Raw genomic sequence first — 20,468 nt, forward strand, 5'->3', positions numbered from 1 at the left:
TAAGTGTTCCACTTCTGGAACAAGTTATAAAAAAGTTATATTTTTCATGATATAGGGATCTATACCAGAAAAATATTTTACTTTATGCACAAAAATTCAACTCATTTGGAAAGCCTCAAGCTCATACAAATAGTCAGCTGCTGAATAATGATTTTTTATGAGGTAAATACACAAAATAATACATGCCCCCCCTCCTCCCAAATAATATATTTCTGGAAAGTACAAGTGTCATCTCCCATAGTATCCATTTTAAAAATGATTTCTTTTTTCTCTGTAATAATAAAATAGTCGCTTGTACTTGATCCCAACTAAGATATAATTAATCCTTATTGGAAGCAAAACCAGCCTATTGGCTTTATTTGATGTTTACATGATTTTCTAGTAGACTTAAGGTATGAAGATCCAAATTATGGAAAGATCCATTATCCATAAAACTCCCGGTCCCAAGCACCTTGATCCCCCCATCTGCACAGTTGAAGTCTCTGCAGCACACAGCCCACACTCCCCCTCCCTCTCACAAACTTGTAACAGTTTTTCTTCAGTACCTGAATGCTGCTCAAATTCCCCAGCACAGGAAGCAGTGGCAGATTGACAGCAGACATAGCCAATAGGAGTTAAGTTAGCTGCCAGTACAATGTGTGATGTCATATAAGGAAGAGGTTTTTGGGGGTCAGTGACCCCCTCCCAGCACAGGGTCTGTGTGGAACTGAAGGATTAGTACAGGGACACTTCTGAGGTGAATATCTCTTGAACTGTACTTTTTCTGTTAACTATTTCTATGGAAAAGTTTGTTCTATTCATGTGAACTGTTAGATTTGTCAATTTGTTACAAAGGTGAACAACCCCTTTAATGACTTAACACTTCAGCAAACTGACTGCACTGTTAAACAGTATTGAGAGACTGAAAGATAACCAGGATTGGGACAAAGGACTATATTATATGCTAGTGGCAAAACTAAACGTTTGTAACTATCACCTCCTGTGCCTGGCAGAGTAATAAATATATCATATACTTGCTCCCCTGCATAATGTAATAACATGGCTTTCTTTCTGGCATTGTCAGTAATGTTCATGGCTTGGAGAAATATTTCAAAGTGCTTTAGCCACTTATTCCAGAGTGTTCCTAGGTTTGCTTGGGACCGGTACACATCAAAACAGGTAAAGTTAGGCAGGCTGGCCATGCTGTGTGCTGGAATGCTGAAAGAACTGTGGATTGTGAGTTGTTTTACTGATACCTGCAGATGATATGAATCCTCATCGCCAGTTGTGATAACCCAGTGCTGGGTGTTGTGGAACCGGAATAATGCACACAGAGATGCCAGACTGCAGGGTAGAAGTCAGCTTTAATCTTGGCTGCTCTCTCCCCCTTCCTGTGTCCATAACCTTTCTCATTGCTCCACCCAATGCTAAGCTGCTAATGTATATTAAAATGAACATTTAACATCACAGGAATGAATGGAACAACATTACACTTTTCACATTATATAAGAAATCCTTGTGATGAAAAATGCAGTGTACAGTCCTAGTCACACTCTCAGTGGCATCAGGCCAGACCTCTTCAGTTCCAAACCATGCCCCTATCTACCTAACTGGGATTATAAATATAATATGAACCCTGTGGGAGATGATGAAGAGTTTATGGACACTTGGTACAGGGACAGCTCAGGCAAGGCTGAAATTTTAACCTAAGCTAGCAAAAACACGGAATGTTTGGAAAAATAAAGCAATTAGAATAAAAATCAATATAGTCCTTCAGTATACGTCGGATAAGGATTCACTCTCAGTTTTAGACCGATTCTTACTGCTTCTGTCTAATGAAGCCTTATAATTCAGTCAAGGATAATTAAATTGTAAGAAGAAGTCAAACGTAGATTAATGCAAGATTAATTTCAAGTGAAAAAGAGCGTTGCTTGAAACATGTAGTGAGTTTGCTCGAAACATAGTGTGTTAATAAAAAGCACCCGGAATTTTGCAGCATTAATCTGCATTTGACCTCTTCTCACAATTATCCTTGACATCAGTATAGATTCAACAGGTTTGTAACTATAGAGAAAGTAGACCCTGTGACTACTGCGGGGCTCAAGAGGGACTGATGGGCTAGTTACTGATAACTGCTTTCAATACGAGTTTATAAAAAACATGTTATAGCCCTGAGGAGACCAAAATTAATTTTGCTGTGAGGCCTTGTAACTTTTAATTACACCACATATTCAGCTTTTAATATTTTTAGGGAACAAACTACAGTGGTATACTGTACATTACACTTTAGGTTTAAAAATCTATTTTTTAACAATATTTTTCTGGTATCTAAAACAGGCTTTAGGTCCATGTGCATATATGTGAACATTACAGTGTTACCTTGGATGAACATCAGACTGGCAGATATTAATGCAATATGGCTAACAATACGAACATTTCCTTCCATGCTGTCAATGGTGAGTAGTGATGGGCGAATTTATTCGCCAAGCATGGATTCATGGCGATTTTTCACATTTCGCCACCTGCAAATTGTTTCACACAACTACTGCAAAAATTTGCCGGCAACAGAATTTGCTGCAACAAAAAAGTGGGGTGCATAAAAATTGGAGCGTGTCAAAATTCACTAATGCATTTGGACAAAAAAGTTGCACATGTAAAAATTGCTGCACATAAAAATTATTTTGATGCCCATTGACTTTAATGCATTTGCACAAAAAAGTTATGCATGTAAAAATTGTTGCGTGTCAAAATAATTTTGACGGCCATTTACTTCAATGTATTTGAAAATTTTTGGGCGAAGCGAAATGGGACAAATTCACCCATCACTAATGGTGAGTAGATAAAGAGACATATGGAAGAATGGGGTTACTGTATATGATTTTTTTTAGAGAAACAGGAATATCTGAAATCTGAAATCAGTAAAATTGTATGTGACCAGCAAAACATAAATAAAATTATATTATATTGCATTTCTGAAAACATTACTGTTGTGACAAATATTGTCTTCCTGGGAAAAACTGTGACCATCTTGGACTTGTTATTGCCACATAAAATGTCAGGAGCAGTTTCAGTGCACAAGAAAAGACTGGCATCTTAGATCTCTATGTCCAGGTGGTGACTGTGACTTCAATTTATAGAAAGGGAAGTATCTTTTTTTTTTTCTGTGATGCGGCAAACCCCATTTAAAGGAGAACCAGCCTAAAGTTTCAGCTTCTCAATAGCAGCAATGATCCAGGACTTGTTACAGGGGGTCACCATCTTGGAAAATGTCTGCTACACTCACATGCTCAGGGGGCTCTGAGCAGCTGTTGAGAATCTAATCTTAGAGGTCGTCCGAATTAACAAACAGAAATTGAGGTTTACCTGTAATATAAGCTGATGCTACAAGGCTGATTTTTAAATTCTCCTGCTAGTTGCACTAGTTTCTGTGCTGCCATGTAGTAATTATCTGTATTAATACTAATCAGCCTTATATTGCGACATTCGTATTCTATGTGTACTGTATATTGTGAGTGGGTCCCTGAGCTCAGTAAGTTACAGTAGCACAGAGCATGTGCAGTGAATCAGCAGCTACTGGGTGTCTTTGGAAGCAAAGATCTTCCCTGCTAAAAGGCTGTGGTTGCCTTTGGCTGGTGTAGAAGCCCAAAACATAATGTACAACATTTCTAGCCTACTTCTTTAGTTAAGCTTTACTTCTCCTTTAAGAAACTTACGCTTACATACAAGAATGAACAGGTGACACACAAAAGGGGATGTTCAATTATAACTACTCAGTTGATTAGATAAGACTTTTTAGAATAATAAGGAATACATTTAAGCATGTAGGACTATTAAACTGGAATTTTCTTCAGAGCTTTCATATGATACACCTGTTCTGTCAAATGACATCCTAATATTTAAGTTAATAAGCTGTTCCCCATAAGCATAGAAATATATAGATATACCAGGTAAACACAACAGACAAAAAGGAAAAATATTTACAAGAAAATGACTAATCTAATATGCTGCAGAACATAAAACTGACAATCTGAAATTCAATACACCATGGTTTATTATGCCCTGTTTTGGGTTCTCTGTGTTCCTAAACTGCATTACACTTACCTTATCATCAATAACAACCAAGTCCTTCGGCTCAGTACGATCAATTTTCAAAACACGGTACCTGGTTTCTGCATGATTACTTCCAACAAGAAAATACCTCTGATAAAAAAAAAATATGAGATAAACATTTAGAAAAAGATCATGTGCTTTCCTCATTGAAAATAATGTTAAGCTGATATTGAATATTTACTATTACAGAGCCTCCCACCAAGGGCTTTCATGAAGCAAAGCAAATTTTCTGTTACTGGCTGAGTGTGGAGAAAACCGAATGCACAAACATATTAAGAAATTCAATTCAGGTACAACAGGAATATGCAAATAAGAATCAGTCTTAATATATTTTTCTGTGTATATTATAAAGACGGCACAAAAACACTAAAGAATAACATTCAAAAACAGATTTTAAGAAGATCAAATATTTAAGTTTCACAAAATTCGGTTTAACTGCTGCGATTCCCATATAGGTGGAGAAAAAATATGAAATGTAATTACAGAATCAGTATAGCCAATTCTTGAGGTACTGCATCAAATAGCAATCCACCTGCATTTGGTGCTTTTGTTTGTTCCTGTGGTCCCCAGCGATGTAACACATGAAGGATTAACTGCAGGGGGTGCAGGACCAAAAGCTGTGTGTAAATGCCCTAATATTAGTGTTAGTGCTGTAAATACAGGGAAAGCAGATGAGTTTCCAATGATCTGATAAGGGAGTGGACTCATCCAGGGGATCCCTTTAATATTAGCACTAATTATGAGGTTAATCTAGCTAATACGGTAATTAATTTCCTGCCATACTGGATTCATTTAACACAATTTGACCTTTACAAGCAAAAAAAAACCTGCAGAAAAATTATTCAAGTGATGGTGTCTTCAGTGAGACACAGATATTAGAAAAGAGACAGAATCTTTTTTCATGTTATGAGAGTTAGAGCTAGTACTGATATTGCCCACAAACTAGTTAAAGGGGTTGTTTAACTTTGAGTTAACTTTTAGTATGACATACAGTAGAGAGTGATGTTCTGAGACAATTTACAATTGGTTTTCATTTTTTATTTGTGTTTTTAAGTTATTTAGCAGCTCTCGAGTTTGCAATTTCCGCAGTCTGGTTGCTATGGTCCAAATTAGCCTAGTAAACATGCATTGTTTTGAATAAGAGACTATAAATGTGTAGCCTTACAGAGAATTTGTTTTTAGATGCGGTCAATGACCCCCCCCATTTGAAAGCTGGAAAGAGTGAAGGTGGCCATACACTGAGAGATCCGCCAAACGAGTGGATCTCTCCCCGATATGCCCACCTTGAGGTGGGCAATATCGGGCTGATCCGATCGTGGGCCCTAGGGCCCAACGATCGGATCCTAACTTATAGCAATGGGCGGTCGGATCGCGGGACCGCATCAACGAATAGATGCGGCCGCGATCCAACGGGATTTTTTGTCCCATCCGATTGAGATCTGGCCGACTTTCGACTTTGGGGCCCCATACACGGTCTGTAGGCAGCTTTTATCGCCCCGTGTATGGCCACCTTAAGAAGACAAATAATTAAAAAAAAACTATTAGTAAACAATGAAGACCAAATGAAAAGTTGCTTAGAATTGGTTATTTTATAACATACTGGCACCACTTTAAAGGTCTAATGGAAGAATGGGAGAGAGGTACGTAGTGATAGAAAAACCCACAGCACAGAAGTCAGTCGCAGGAAATTGTATCTTGTTTTCCTGCCAAGACAGAACCCAGAGTTGTTCCAGGTATAGGTTTTCTCTGGGAATCCCATACATGCACTCTAAGATGCAGATATGGTTGCCACCTGGCCGTTTTTTTACCGGCCTGGCCAGTAAAAATGATGGCTGATGTTAATAATAGGGGGAAACAATTAATATATAGGAAGGCCGGTATTTTTTTCTAGAAAAGGTGGCAACCCTAATCGCAGAGAGGAAGACATTTTTTTTAGACGAAGTCTAAAAAATGCCTCACGCTGTATGTGTAATGGGTGGTTATTTTTAAAATTATAAATAAATAACAAATGAAAGAAATTTAAAATAATCAATAAAATAGCTGCTCTTTTTTTATAGAGCTCCAACACAGACCTTTCCATAGATGTTCATCTTTTATTTAATACTTTAGGGCTAAACTAACAAAAGCTCTTTTTTCTCCTCCACAATGTATTCTATGATCTAAAAACAGATTCAGTCACATGGCTTTACATGTTTTCTCACTCTTTTGAACATAATCAATGTCTGTACCCCCCACAGAGCAACTGGGAAAAAAAGAGCAACTGCCAATAAAACAACACTTGTCCTTGCATGAGTTGTTAACGCCACAAAATGAATTGCTGGGTAGTTTTCAGATACTATGGAATGGAGAAACTTAATTGATCCTATGATTTTGGAGTAAAAAGACCTTTGAAAACCCCTAAGGGTGTGTTTTATCCATTATCATAGTATGTTCTATAGTCCTCTGAAACTACAAAACTACATAGTGGTGCATTTAGATATCAGGCATGTGATTTGTGGGTAAACCCATGGCAGATTAAAGTTCTCTTATACTGTGAAATGGAACAATCTGATTGACAGATGGGCAGCCATGGAGTTTTGTCTAAACATGGCAGACTGAAGCTCAGCACTAAGAAAACTCTAGGTGTATTTATTGTACTTTGCCACAATATCCAGCAAAGTAGTTACATTATTATTATACTATGGGGTGGTGCATTCTCACTGGCCAGATGGGAGATATGTTTTAAATGGTACACGTTGTATCAATAGTCACAAAAGACTCCTGATTAGTTCTGAAATACTGTAAAATATAATCTGATTTGAATGATGGGAAACACAGATTGGCTTGTCTAGATATTGGAATGTGATGATGAAAAAGGGGAAAGGCACTGTGGCTCATTTATCAGCACTGGGTAAATCTGCTAGTGGGCAGTTTTATGTGGAAACTAATCAGTGATTTTTCTGTTTCAGTCTGCTGCAGGTAGAGCATTTAGGGTAAGGACAGACGAGGAGATTCAGGGAGATTTTGTCGCCTGGCTACTAATCGCCTCGTCTTTTGAGCAACTATCTCCCTGAACTGCCTCAGCGTTTTTCCCCATAGGCTACAATGAAAAGTCGCCTGCGTTAAAGGGGAAGGAAACCTCGTCGGCGCTAACCCCCCTCCCGTGTATTGCCCCTCCTCCCCCCTGGCCTACCCCTCCCGCTGGGCAAATGCCCCTAACTTGTTACTTACCCTTCTGCGCAGGTCCAGTCCAGGGAGTTCACAGGCGACATCTTCTTCCACGCGATCTTCTTCCTCCTTGGACCGGCGTTTTGGCGCATGCGCAGTAGGAGCATTTCGCCGGTACGGATCTACTGCGCATGCGCCAAGAGTCACGCGCATGCGCAGTAGATCGTACCGGCGAAACAATCCTACTGCGCAAGTGCATGTGCAAAGCAGGAAGAAGATCACGTGGAAGAAGATGTCGCCTGTGAACTCCCTGGACTGGACCTGCGCAGAAGGGTAAGTAACAAGTTAGGGGCATTTGCCCAGCGGGAGGGGTAGGCCAGGGGGAGGAGGAAGGGGGGGCAATACACGGGAGGGGGGGTGGGGGTTAGCGCCGAGGAGGTTTCCTTCCCCTTTAATGCACACACGGCGATGCGTTTTCAATAGTTGCCTGAAATTGCCTCACTGAGGCAACTTTGAGCAACTATTGAAAATGCATCGCTGCGTGTGCATTAGCGCAGGCGACTTTTCATTGTAGCCTATGGGGAAAAACGCTGAGGCAGTTCAGGGAGATAGTTGCTCAAAAGACGAGGCGATTAGTAGCCAGGCGACAAAATCTCCCTGAATCTCCTCGTGTGTCCTTACCCTTAATACAACATTCTGATTGACTCCCATAGGTTACTGCCCATGGGCAAATTTGCCCAGTGTTGATAAATGATCCCCCACAATTCCAAGCATTTGTTGCCATGGCACCTACTCTGCAGGGCAAGTCTCTACTGTTAGCAGGGGAGGTTGCCTGTAGGTAACTTAATAGGGATGCAGGGAATACAGGTACATGTATTTAATATTTCTGCACACACACACTATTCTGGGCACAACTACAATGTCCAGTGAGGGTAAGACTGTTAAGGGCCACACCCCATGTATAATTATTCACGTGTGCTATGTGATAAGAAATCAGTGTCGGACTGGCCCACCAGGATACCAGGAAAACTCCCGGTGGGCCCAGGTGTCAGTGGGCCTCTTGCTTCTAACCATTTAGCATATCTCATGGTCATTCCCTATTACTTTATGGAGAAAAATGCTTAATAATGGAAGACTATAGAAAGTAGATATAAAAAACTAGGAGAATAGGAGAGGAGGAATAATAGTTCGGAAATTGGGTCCATGGTCTAAGGTTTTCTGGACCATGGTCTAAGGTTTTCTGGTGGGCCCACGGTCAAAGGTTTTTTGGTGGGCCCCTGGCATCCCAGTCCGACACTGTAAGAAATACATATTGGCAGTGAAATATGTCCTACTGAAGAGCTCTGTGACTTTAAGCAAGGCAGAATCATGATTTGACCTTGTCAACCACAGGGAAACATCTAAACACAACAACAGTTCAATACTAAGTTGCAGTTCACAAAAAGCACAAATTCACTGCCCAGCCTCACAAAGGGCTCTTAAACATGGGCATTTATACATGCCAATACCCACAAGTGCCTATGCTTGGATTTTTTGTGCATTCCAATGCATGGGAACACATGAATGGGTTAATTGAGCCCATTCATCCCTATGTTGCCTGATCCAAGCTATCACACTAAACAGCGTTGGCCACAGTATCAGTATCACCAATATTCTCAAGTGGAGAATAACCCTTAGTTGCCTACTATTATACTTTGCCTGTAATGCCTTTGAGATTATCACATCATAACATCCAGCTGTTAAACTAGGATTTTTTCGTTTCTGCTACCTTTTCACCAGCCCACATCTACAGTACAGCCTACGCAGAAATTTTATAGCGAACAAAATCCATGATTCTTTTATCTGTTTTCACATAATTTGCCCACCAGCACCACAAACAGTCTGGATTTAAAAGAACACGTATGTTATAGCAGATAGGGAGTAACATATGGTGATTAAAGTACACGTGACAGACTAACACATGCAGCTTATCATTACAGTTTATTCTTGTGAAAGGTAATGTTCAGCTGGAGGATCACATAAACTGTTACATACAAATGCAGACTAGTTTAGTATGACTGCTCATCACAGAGTATCATTTAGAGAGTGGAATCTTAACAGCTTGAACTAATAGGTGACAGTAGCTTAGCAAATGTATTAAAGTGGACTTGTCACCCAGACACAAAAAGCTATATAATACAAGTGCTTTTCAAATTAAACATGAAATTCAATTTCTATTTTTTTATTAAAGCTTTCATAGCTTTTGTAAGCTCATTTAAAAATCTCAGCTGTCATTCAAATATTGCCTGCCCCTCTTCTATGCCTTAAGGTGGCCATAGACTCAAAGATCCGCTCGTTTGGCGACATCGCCAAACGAGCTGATCTTTCCCCTGATATGCCACTAAACTGCGTGGCTATATCGGGGGTAATTCGAGAGTTCGGGCGTATGGCCGAACGATCGAATTACAATGCGCCAAGAGGCTCCGACGGGTCGGTCGGGTAAAAATCCAACCTTCCCGATCGATATCGTGGCCAGATATCGATCGGGAAGACCCAATGTCACTGCCCTCCACACATTCCCCCGTTCTCTTTACCATCTAATTGTGTAGCCAGGCCATATGAATGGACACAGTGGCGGAACTACCGGGGGAGCAGGGGGTGCGAGCAGGCCAGGGCCCGCACCCCCTCAGGCCCCCCCGGCAGTCTGCGCGCCGCTTTGCGACCAGTTCCGGGTGTACGGAGGGGGCCGGGGGCCCGGCTGCACGCCGTGCGCCAGGGCCCGCCCCCCTCTAGTTACGCATCTGAATGGACATCAGGTGCCCCTTTCTGGTGCACAAACAAGATTCTGAGATGATGCAAGGCTTGCCTCAATAACAGTGTCCACAAAATGCTCCTGCCTGATTGCTATAATTATGAATTCCCAGACTGAATGAAATAATTTATATATTAAAACACCACCATCTGTTGTGTTCAGTGGAAATGTATACAATTCACATTGATGAGATACCCTACCAGGTATTATTAAATTAGAATAACATGTTTTCTGAAAATGGGGCCCAAATTTAGACAGGTTAACATTACAGGATTTATTATGAAATGCTATGGACAAGAAATAATATGCTAATTGTACAATGAAAGAGCACTCTGTTCCATTGTACTTTGCCCCACCCCACCCCCATTCATTAAATGTGCCCTTCTATGCAACAGTTTATAGGCGATTTCCATTATCTGGTGTTACTTGTGATTTAAATTTACCTTATGCCCCATACAATTAGAACACTTGTGCAAAGAAAGTGGTTTTCTAATTCAAATCTCTATAACTAATACAGGTATCGGACCTGTTATCCAGAATGCTTGGGACCTGGGGTATTCCGCATAACAAAACTTTGTGTAAATTGGATCTTCATACCTTAAGTCTACTTGAAAATCATTTAAACTCAAAATAAATTCAATAGTCTGGTTTTGCCTGTACTATAAAGTATGTACAATGGTGGCAAAAAAGGTTATTAAAATACTTTTGTTGTGCAACTGGGTCCAACGTCATGGCAAAGCATGGGTAACTCTCATATTTTCCAATGGCTCTGAACCCACAAGCATGGAGATCAACACTAAGGGGCCTATTTATCATACTGTGTAAAATGTTTTATACCAGAAAGAAGTGTAGAAAGATGGTAATCTTCCTTTACACTGCCAATCACTGTGCTTATATGTATCACATAACCCCCTTAAAGGCAAGTGGAATAATTCAGAATGCAAGTCAATTTCAGTGGTAAAAAACTGCATAAAAATAGGGGACGAATGATCAGTGTTTTTTTACATACTGTAGCAATTGCAAGTGTTTTTATGCTGGAATCACACTGAAATTGAATAGACGGTGTGATAAATACACCGTTTTTCAATAATATATTTTGAGTACCTGTCATAAAAGATTTTATTCTTTAGGGTGTATTAGTTAATGTGCAAACATTTACTTTTTTTTTTTATGGCTGCAACTGACTAAGGCACATGTTTACCAAAGTGTATTCAAACTATCACTCATTAATGCTACACATTTTTTAGATTTTATATTAACACAGCAGCCATGTTCAAGTGGAATGTGTCTAATTTGTCCTGCAATAGCCGATGTTAGTTACGAAAACATAAGGCCTAATACCAGTGTTAATTGGTACAAATAAATATTGTTTTTGAATAGTCAATAAATGATGGCCAATTAATATCACTTTTGAATTTTTATATACAGCATTGTATCAATGGATTCACTAATGTAATATAAGTTTTTGCACCTTTTTTTAAAAATCACTAACAAACACTGATCATGTGAAAAACCTGATACACAGTAATATCCCCTCACAACAAAATCTTTCAGTGTTGCTCAACAAAATGGAATATAAATTGTCACTTATTTTGGTGGTACGAGGGGGTGAATGATACTGCCACAACAAGCAAACTGCCCTAATTATTAATCTGGGACTCCAGTCGAAATAAATTCTTTGTAAAAGTACACAATGTTACCTTGTTGTCACGCATATTACCTATATAAAAGCTGCTCCTTGCACTTCATCAAAGCCTTTAATTTATTTTTGAGGCTACAGTATCCACAATTTAACACCTTGACAGAAATGCAAGTATAGTCAGTCATTCCATATACAGGTATGGGACCTGTTATCCAGAATGCTCTGGGCCTTTCTGGATAAAAGATCTTTCTGTAATTTGGATCTTCATGCCTTAAGTCTACAAGAAAATCATGTAAACATTCAATAAACCCAATAGGCTGGTCCTGCTTCCAATAAGGATTAATTATATCTTAGTACAATGTATTGTTTTATTATTACAGCAAAAAACAAATTCATTTTTAAAAATTTGGATTATTTGGATAAAATGGAGTCTATGGAAGATGGCCTTTCCGTAATTTGTAGCTTTCTAGATAATGGATTTCTGGATAATGGATCCCATACCTGTACTTGTTTTTCATACAAAACAAGAACCAGATAGATCAGCCTGAAATTGGGTAATACAAGTGAGTGAACATTAATTACAAGTGAACTATATTTTTGTTTGAGATCAGTAGAAAGATTGTTTGACTTTTACATAGTGGTTACATCGCTTACAGCAAAGAAGCAACCCTTTAAAAAAAACATTTAGCAATAGAAAACAGTGGATTAATTATCAATAACCAGTATAGATGGAATTATGGATTATATAATTAACTTCAGTGTCAAAGTAAGAAGGTTCATATGCAAAGGCCAATGCAATTTAAATCAACTCGATAGGAAGCAAATCATGTTCTCTTTCATTACATCCATATTACCCAGTGCATCTGGGACCCCCACAGATGACCTTAACTTGCATTCAAGAGAAAAACACACACATCATGTGAATGGATTTTATTATGGTGTGATTGGATTTGAAGGTAGGTGTGGCCACAGTGCTGTTAATTAAATCCAATTTCCAAGATTACGGAATAAAGTAATAATAATAAATACTTTGGTCTGTTGTATCATTAAAGGGGTTGTTTGCCTTTAAGTTAAGTTTTATTATGTTATCAAATGTCTTACTCTTGGCAACGTTTCAGCTTTTAAATGGGGGTCACTATGTCCAACAGTCAAATGCTATTGCTCTGTGAGGCTACAATGTTATTGCTATTGTTACTTCTGTATTTATCTTTCTATTCAGGCTCTCTCCAATTCATATTCCAGTCTCTTGATCAAATCACTGCCTGGTTGCTAGGGTATACTGGACCATAGGAACCAGATAGCTACTTGAGTTCCACTGGAGAGGTGCTCAACAAAATCTAAATAATTCAAAAAACATTAAAAAAAATGAAAACCAATTGCAAATAGTCTTAGAATATGAATGATGTAGACAACTTGGTGGGGTGGTGGGGCTCCTACAGTTGCAGCAGCCTTATAACAGTTTTATGCCTTAAAAATTGGGTTTGGTCTTAGAAAGCTCTTCCTATAAAACCTACAGCAGGGAATAATCAGTCTGTGCTTTGGTCACAAGACACTTCTTGTAACCAAAAAGGGAGGATCAGTCTATGAAAAACATGACTTGATGCATTATAGTGACTTCGCAATTTTATGATCATAACCTTGTAACTCAGGGGTGTCCAAACTTTTTTCAACGTGGGCCAGATTTGGGGAGGTGAAAATGTGTGGGGGCCGACCATTCAGACGGACATTCTTTGAACCATTAATATTAAATTACAGGAATCGCGTAGCCGTAGCAGTAATATTTGGGCACATTAGTGAAATGATCTGCCGCTTGGTCTATACTGCTGCCTGTGTGCTGAAGGTGTTAGCAATAGACACGTACTGGCACGTAATGACATGCTTCTTTAGTTTACTGTACTGGCACGTCAGTACATCTATTGACACCTTCAGCCCTAAAGAAGTATGTGAAACAGCGCGTCACTACATGCCAGTACGTGTCTATTGCTAACACCTTCAGCACACAGGCAGCAGTATAGACCAGTTGGCAGATCATTTCACTAATGTGCCCGGTATAAATTTTAAAATCGGGCCGCAATTGGCCTGTGGGCCAGACTTTGGAAATGCCTGTTGTAACTAAAAAACCCTGTGTTTGATCAGTCCTATCTTAGGAATATTACCATTGTTTAAACCTTTCACAATTTAAAGCATATACTAGTGGCTTTGACCAATATTAATACAAAAATCTATTTCCAGGAAGATCAAATTAAAGAATGTTACATTGTAGTGATGCAAGAAATCAAGCATTCAGTTCAGGATTCTGCCAAATATCAGCACTTTTTGAAATATCCAGACTTTCATTAATGTTCAGTTGAGCTGTATCCAAACCCTTGAAGTTATATGAAATCGGTCTGGACAAATAAATGCAAAAATTTTAGATAACGATGCAAATTTTTCTAAAAATGTTAATATGCAAAGTGGTGCTCAATTAAATATTTCATTTTTTATTATTTGCCGAAAACAAATGTGGATTCAGTATATCCCTATTCAATTCTGATCAATTGACAAAGAATCAGTCAGATTAAAGGAGAATGAAAGGCTAATGCCAACCCCAAGATCTCCACACAGGCCTCCCTTCCCACCCAAACTGCAGCACCTGGTATTCAAACAACAGCTATCGCTTTTCCTGGCTGAAAAATGCAGAGTAGAGCAGTGATTTTATCAGACTCCCATCTTCAGCAGGTCCTTTTCACTGCTCTCACCAACACAGAGCTGATGAAGTCAAGTTTGGATCAGCTTCAACCGTGCAGACAGCTATGGAGAAGCATTGTGGGATAGCTGGGGGAAGGTATGGGGTGGGGGCTTGGAGTTGTCAGCATGTCAAGAGTCAAATTATTGATAGACAATTAAGTCAATTTCATTGGTAGGTGCTCCCACGGGTGCCCCGCAGATTGCCAGGGACAGCAAAAAGATACTCCTGGCAACTTTAAGAACCAAAACCCAGTTTTCTAAATAAAAAAATTGTTTCTCTAGTGCAGAGAGTGCAATTGCTTTCTCTCTACTAGCAATGCATCCCTCGACCCAATCCTAAGATATTACAGGTTAGCGGGGTGGCAAAGGGGGTGGCATCGGAAAGGCCTCCTCGGGGTGGTAAGGTATGTATCTTTGCCTAAACAATGTATTAGATCTAACTATTTCAAAACAATTGACTGACACAATATAATTGATAATATTTAGAAAGTGTCATATTCCCACGAGATAATGCTAATACTACATTTTCATTTTTGCAACAGTTCCCCATTAAGTAGAGATAGATCACTGCAGAGGTATATCAGTAGCATAATATTTTAGTAAAATGTATTGTTTCAGATAAAACCAACATCATTTTGTAAATATGCATCCCTTATGAGTAGGTGGGGCCACATATTAAGACCCTGCATGTTGCCCAAAACTGGGCTACGGTCAACAGTACATTTGCACTGTTTATTTAAAGGATTTAAACTCTTCAGAGTGTGTATTTTATATTGTAGCATATCAGCATGGCTTATAACTGGTTTAATTATGTAGTGTACAAATGTATGAACAATATTCATAATTCATATTTGTTATCCAAAATGAAAAAAAGTTAATTGCGCATGGTTGCAAAGAATTGATTGATGTTCAATGACATGTAAAAAGTAGATATTTAGAACAGTAAATAAATAATGTGGGCAGAGACAAATAAATCATAAGCTAATCTAAAAGCATATAAAAGTGCATTACTTCAGGAATAACATGCTGGTCTACCAGCTGAGAGCCATAAACACAGAATGTCACAGACTAACACCTATTGAGGGTGAAGCACATTAATTGCCTCAGCAGTCTAAGCACATGCACACCACACATTCAGTCAAATTCAGCTGGGTTTACATGTGAAATGAAATAACACACGGCACTGTCTTCCTTTTATACAGCTGGTGGTCTGTTCATAGCACTGTATCATTTAAACCATTTATATTGCTAATTGCTAAATATGTGAATAGCAGAGCTAAAACAAGTATTTTAGTGATATATACACTAATTACTAATTAAAGTATCAGCAAACTGTAAGAGGGAGAAAGTTTAAAGGCTATGTCCATCATAAAAAATTGTAATCATTAATTTTTTTTAACTTTTTTTTTATAAATGTAATAAGTAGTGATATGCTGGTGAGGAAAAACTCAACCTGCACCGACCCTAACCCACAAAATGTTGCCATTGTAGGACCCACACCCAACCCATACCTGCGCCTGCCTCTGGTTCCAAGAGAGAGAATCTTCAGGAGTAGTGGTGTGTACTGCCCTAGTGTGACCCACACCCAACCCAAACTCGCAATGGTTGGCCAAATTTTAACCCGACCCCATCCAACTAGTGGTCAACCCACACTTCACTAATAATTACTACTGAAAGCAATATCTGTCTGAACTTTGATTCTCTTCTCTATTTGCGGAGCAGAAATCAGCCTGCTGAAACCCATAGGCCAATTTCAGCCCATCCATGCTAGCAGAATCCTCTTCTTCGTTCCTGTCTGGATGCCTTGGGTCAGCTCCAGCGCAAGCATACTCGTGGATGCAAAGTCTTGTGTTTCTTTGCAGGAGCCGACACAAGGCTTCCGGACGCAAACAGAGAAGAGTTTTCTGCTAGCAGTGAGCGGTTGAAATCAACTTGCGGCGGACTTCTGCCCCTAACCTTAGACACATCAGTTATTTACCTTCTCCTGTCTATAAATTACAAAATGTGCAAGGAATTGTGGAAATTGGAGAAGTGCAGAATTAAGAGCTCATTTACAAGCACAATGTGCAATACCTGGTGCACAATGTTTTTTTGTTGTTTTTTTTTTTTTTACCAACCATGCATCATTTCCCCCTGCATCCAATGTATTTGGATTCAAATGCATTAATACGTGTGACAACTGTGCGTGTGCTTCAATGTGAACTGGTTGCAATTGCAATAAAAAGGGGCTCCTTGTTTGGCATCTCTGCAATAGTTTTTAATAAATTGTCCCAATTGCCTCTTCTGCTGGAGTACTTTACTTTCTCCAGTCCCCAAACTTGCAATTACAAATACTGTAAGTGCAATAGGGCCACCGAAAAATGTCTGGAAACTGGGCTTCTTTCATCTTTATTGATAATTTCTCTTATGTGTACCAGGAAATATGCCTATTTTCTGTAGGCCCAGTATAGGTTTTTGGAAATGGAATGTACAACACATGTAAAGCCATTTTTCTGGATCTAAACTTTTTAGCAATGTGAAGCAACTAAAAACAATTCTATTTTTTCTGATGCCTTTCCTTTTTTGATAAAAAATAATTGCTACACTGACAAATCCCCTGGGTTAACCTAAACCTTGGCCTCGTTTACTAAATCAGGCGAGTGCAAAAAATACATAGGGGGGGAATTCACAAAAGTGGAGATAAAAATGTCAGAATTCCCACAAAAGTCACAAACTTTTTTCTCCACTTCTGTGAATTCCCCCATGCGGTTCATGTTTCACATAAATCAGTGTTTTAGCCATAATCTATAGTACTCTAGTTTTCTACTAGTCACTGCTAAACTTATTTATATAGAGTGAGTGTGTGGGGGGTGTGGGTGTAGGAGTGTGTGTGTGTATAAATCTCACACAAATTGCACTGTCACAGGTTCTGAATGTGGATGTATACCTGCATGGTAAAAAAAAAAAGCAAGGACAAGACAAAGAAAAAGTCCTGTAATTTATGCAAGCAGTTGAGCTGTGTGCAGCACCTCAGTTAGTGGACTTACTGGGTCAATTGGCACAATGCAGAAGGAATGATGTGTGTGGCTTATGAGCCACACAAGAATGAGCAGGATTTTGTGCCTAGTTTATAATCACAACGCACCCACTAGAATTTATGAAGTGTCTTATGGACATGTGCACGGGTATCTGGACTATTACACACAATTGTATACAAAATGAGACACATGCTCTAAATCATATCATATTACATTGTAAATGCTTGCAAATATTATTTTATAATTAGATCCCCACATGTCAGATACATAGCTCACATTTGTTGAAAGGGCAGTATAATTAATGGAAATTGCATTTGCACATATAAATACACAATAGAAAATTATCAGCAGACCCACATAAAAATCCTTTTAGAAATATGGTAATAGAATTTTCAAGTAGGCACCTTGTATTTAAAGGAAGACATTGCCCCCATCATTTATGGATAGGGCTGATTTTTTTCATTTATAATATTTAGCAGTATTCAGTTAGACCAGGCATGTCCAAAGTGCGGCCCTTTTTCAAATTTACACCGGCCCTCCGGCTCCATCATGAAATTAATAATAATGAGGCCCCCCAGCACAGTGTGATCAGGAATCCCATAGCAGTAATATTAAGGCACATTAGTGAAATGATCTGCCACTTGGTGTATACTGCTGCCTGTGTGCTGAACGTGTTAGCAATAGACATGTACTGGCACATAGAGACGCGCGGTTTTCATATACTTCTTTAGGGCTAAAGGTGTCAATAGACGTACTGACGTGCCAGTCAAGTAAACTAAAGAAGTATGGCGTCACTACGTTCCAGTACCTGTCTATTACTAAAGCCTTCAGCACACAGGCAGCAGTATAGACCAAGAGGTAGATCATTTCACTAATGTGCCCAAATATTACTGCTACAATTACTCGATTCCTGTAATTTAATGTTAATGGTTCAAAGAATGTTGAATGGTCGGCCCCCACACATTTTCACCTCACCAAATCTGGCCCTCATTGCAAAAAGTTTGGGCATCCCAGAGTTAGACTATTTGTAAGTGGGGAAAGAAGAATCTTCCAATGCAATATTGAAGATGAATTTTACTAAACAATGAGGCCCTTCTAATTTTGTGTAGAAGTATATTTTTAAATAATTAATACTTTTGACATGAACAGTATTTAAAAGCGAAGTGAGAAATATTTTTGATGGGAGAGTGGGGACACAGGTCCCGAACGTTACTCCACTGGCTGAGATCTTTATAAAGGTGCATTCATGCTACAGTTGTCCTAGATCCCATCTAGAAAGTTACAATACTGCAAGATTTCAAACACTAAAGCAGCTAGTGGGCATTTCTATTTTCACTACTTTATTGGGGAGCTATCCATGTCAGGTAGCAGTCATTCTCGTCCCTTTGTGCCACTGCACACTGAATTATTTGGCAAAGTAATTGAGATAGTATAGCTTACCAAGGCAAAGAAACAACCTCAAAAAAGTGTTATAATCTGTGACTTGCATGCACTAAAACAAAAATGCTTAAAGGTGTGGTCCGCCTTCAAGTTAACTTTTAGTATGTTATAGAATGGCCAATTGTAAGCAACTGTAAAATTGGTCTTCGTTATTTATTTTTTATAGATTTTTAATTATTTTCCTTTTTCTTCTGAATTCTTCCAGCTTTCAAATGGGGAACCCCATCTAAAAATCAAATGCTCTATAAAGCTACAAATATATTGTTACTGCTACTTTTAAATTACTCATCTTTCTATTCAGATTCTCTTCTATTTATATTCCAGTCACTTGTTGAAATCAATGCATGGTTGCTAGGTTCATTTGGACCCTAGCAACCAAATTGCTGAAATGCCAAACTGGAGAGTTGCTGAAAACGTTGCTAAAAAGCTAAATAACTCAAAAACCACAAATAATAGAAAATGAAAACCAATTGCAAATTGCCTCAAAATACCACTTTCTACATCATACTAAAATTTTACTTCAAGGTGAACAACCCTTTTAAAAAGGGGATGATGGTATCCATTAATTATATCATCATTGCCTATCCTACTACTCCCAAACTCTGTTGGACTCCTGGTTGTGTATGAACCAACAGGACTAGAACAGTGATGAAAGTAGCAATTAAACCGGTTTATCACGGTCACATGAACCCCATTTTACTAACATCTTAAAGGAACTGTTCAGTATAAAAATAAAAACTGGGTAAATAGATAGGCTGTACAAAACAAAAAATGTTTCTAATATAGTCAAAAACGTAATGTCTAAAGGCTGGAGTGACTGGATGTCTACCATAATAGGCAGAACACTACTTGCATAAAGGAGTTATGATACTATTATTTCTACTTATTATTTAATCCTATTTATACTGTTAAAATGTGTTTGACCATTTCCAAAGATATTTTCAAATTATATATGCATAGATTATTCCTTATGATTAAGAAACCATGATTGCAAGACATGAAACATTTAGCAATTTAAAGGATAATTCAGTAATACTTCAGCATTTTGGAATTGGGTGTTCAGAAAGATTGTGATTACAGGTTTTTAAAGGAATTGTTCAGTATAAAAATAAAAACTAGGTAAATAGATGTAGAGGTTATGCAAATTAAAAAAAATGTTTCTAATATAGTTAGCCAATAATTTTGGCTTCTGACTTCCGGTTTTATAGCCGCGCGCCTGCTCGCCCGCCCCTTTCGTGACGTCATCGGTGGGCCGGATCTGTGCAGGTCTATTAAAGGAACCCAGAAGTCTGGTGCAGGTGGAGGGAGGGCAGTATTATTTTTCACCTTTTAAAGGAGAAGGAAAGGTAATTTTCAATACCTATTTGTATTTGTTACTTGAGCGCCCCCCTCCTGAACCGCATTATTTTCGCTCCCCAATTCGGTTTGTTGCACTCATACCGTGGCATTGAAGTTTTCCAACTTTACAGTCTTTGCGGCCACCATGTTGGCCGTGTGCACGTCTCGTCCTGTGTCTCCCTGTTGGAAATGCGCATGCGCTAAATCGAGTCCTCCCCCATGATCGCGTCACACATACAGCTCAAGGCACAAACAAGGCGTCTCTCTGCTGCGTGTC

The 20,468-nt window shown here is 38.9% G+C and overlaps 1 protein-coding gene across 2 annotated transcripts in view; it reads right to left on the reverse strand.

Annotated features, from left to right (window-relative positions):
- Positions 1 to 20,468, reverse strand: part of fig4.L (FIG4 phosphoinositide 5-phosphatase L homeolog) — a 178,697-nt gene that overhangs the window by 148,521 nt on the left and 9,708 nt on the right. For both annotated transcript variants that reach the window (XM_018263317.2, XM_018263316.2), the window contains exon 3: positions 4,081 to 4,179. In XM_018263317.2, the coding sequence (XP_018118806.1) occupies positions 4,081 to 4,179 (99 nt within the window). The remainder of the gene's footprint in view (positions 1 to 4,080; positions 4,180 to 20,468) is intronic.

This window comes from Xenopus laevis, chromosome 5L (assembly GCF_017654675.1).
Source record: "Xenopus laevis strain J_2021 chromosome 5L, Xenopus_laevis_v10.1, whole genome shotgun sequence".
Taxonomy (NCBI): domain Eukaryota; kingdom Metazoa; phylum Chordata; class Amphibia; order Anura; family Pipidae; genus Xenopus; species Xenopus laevis.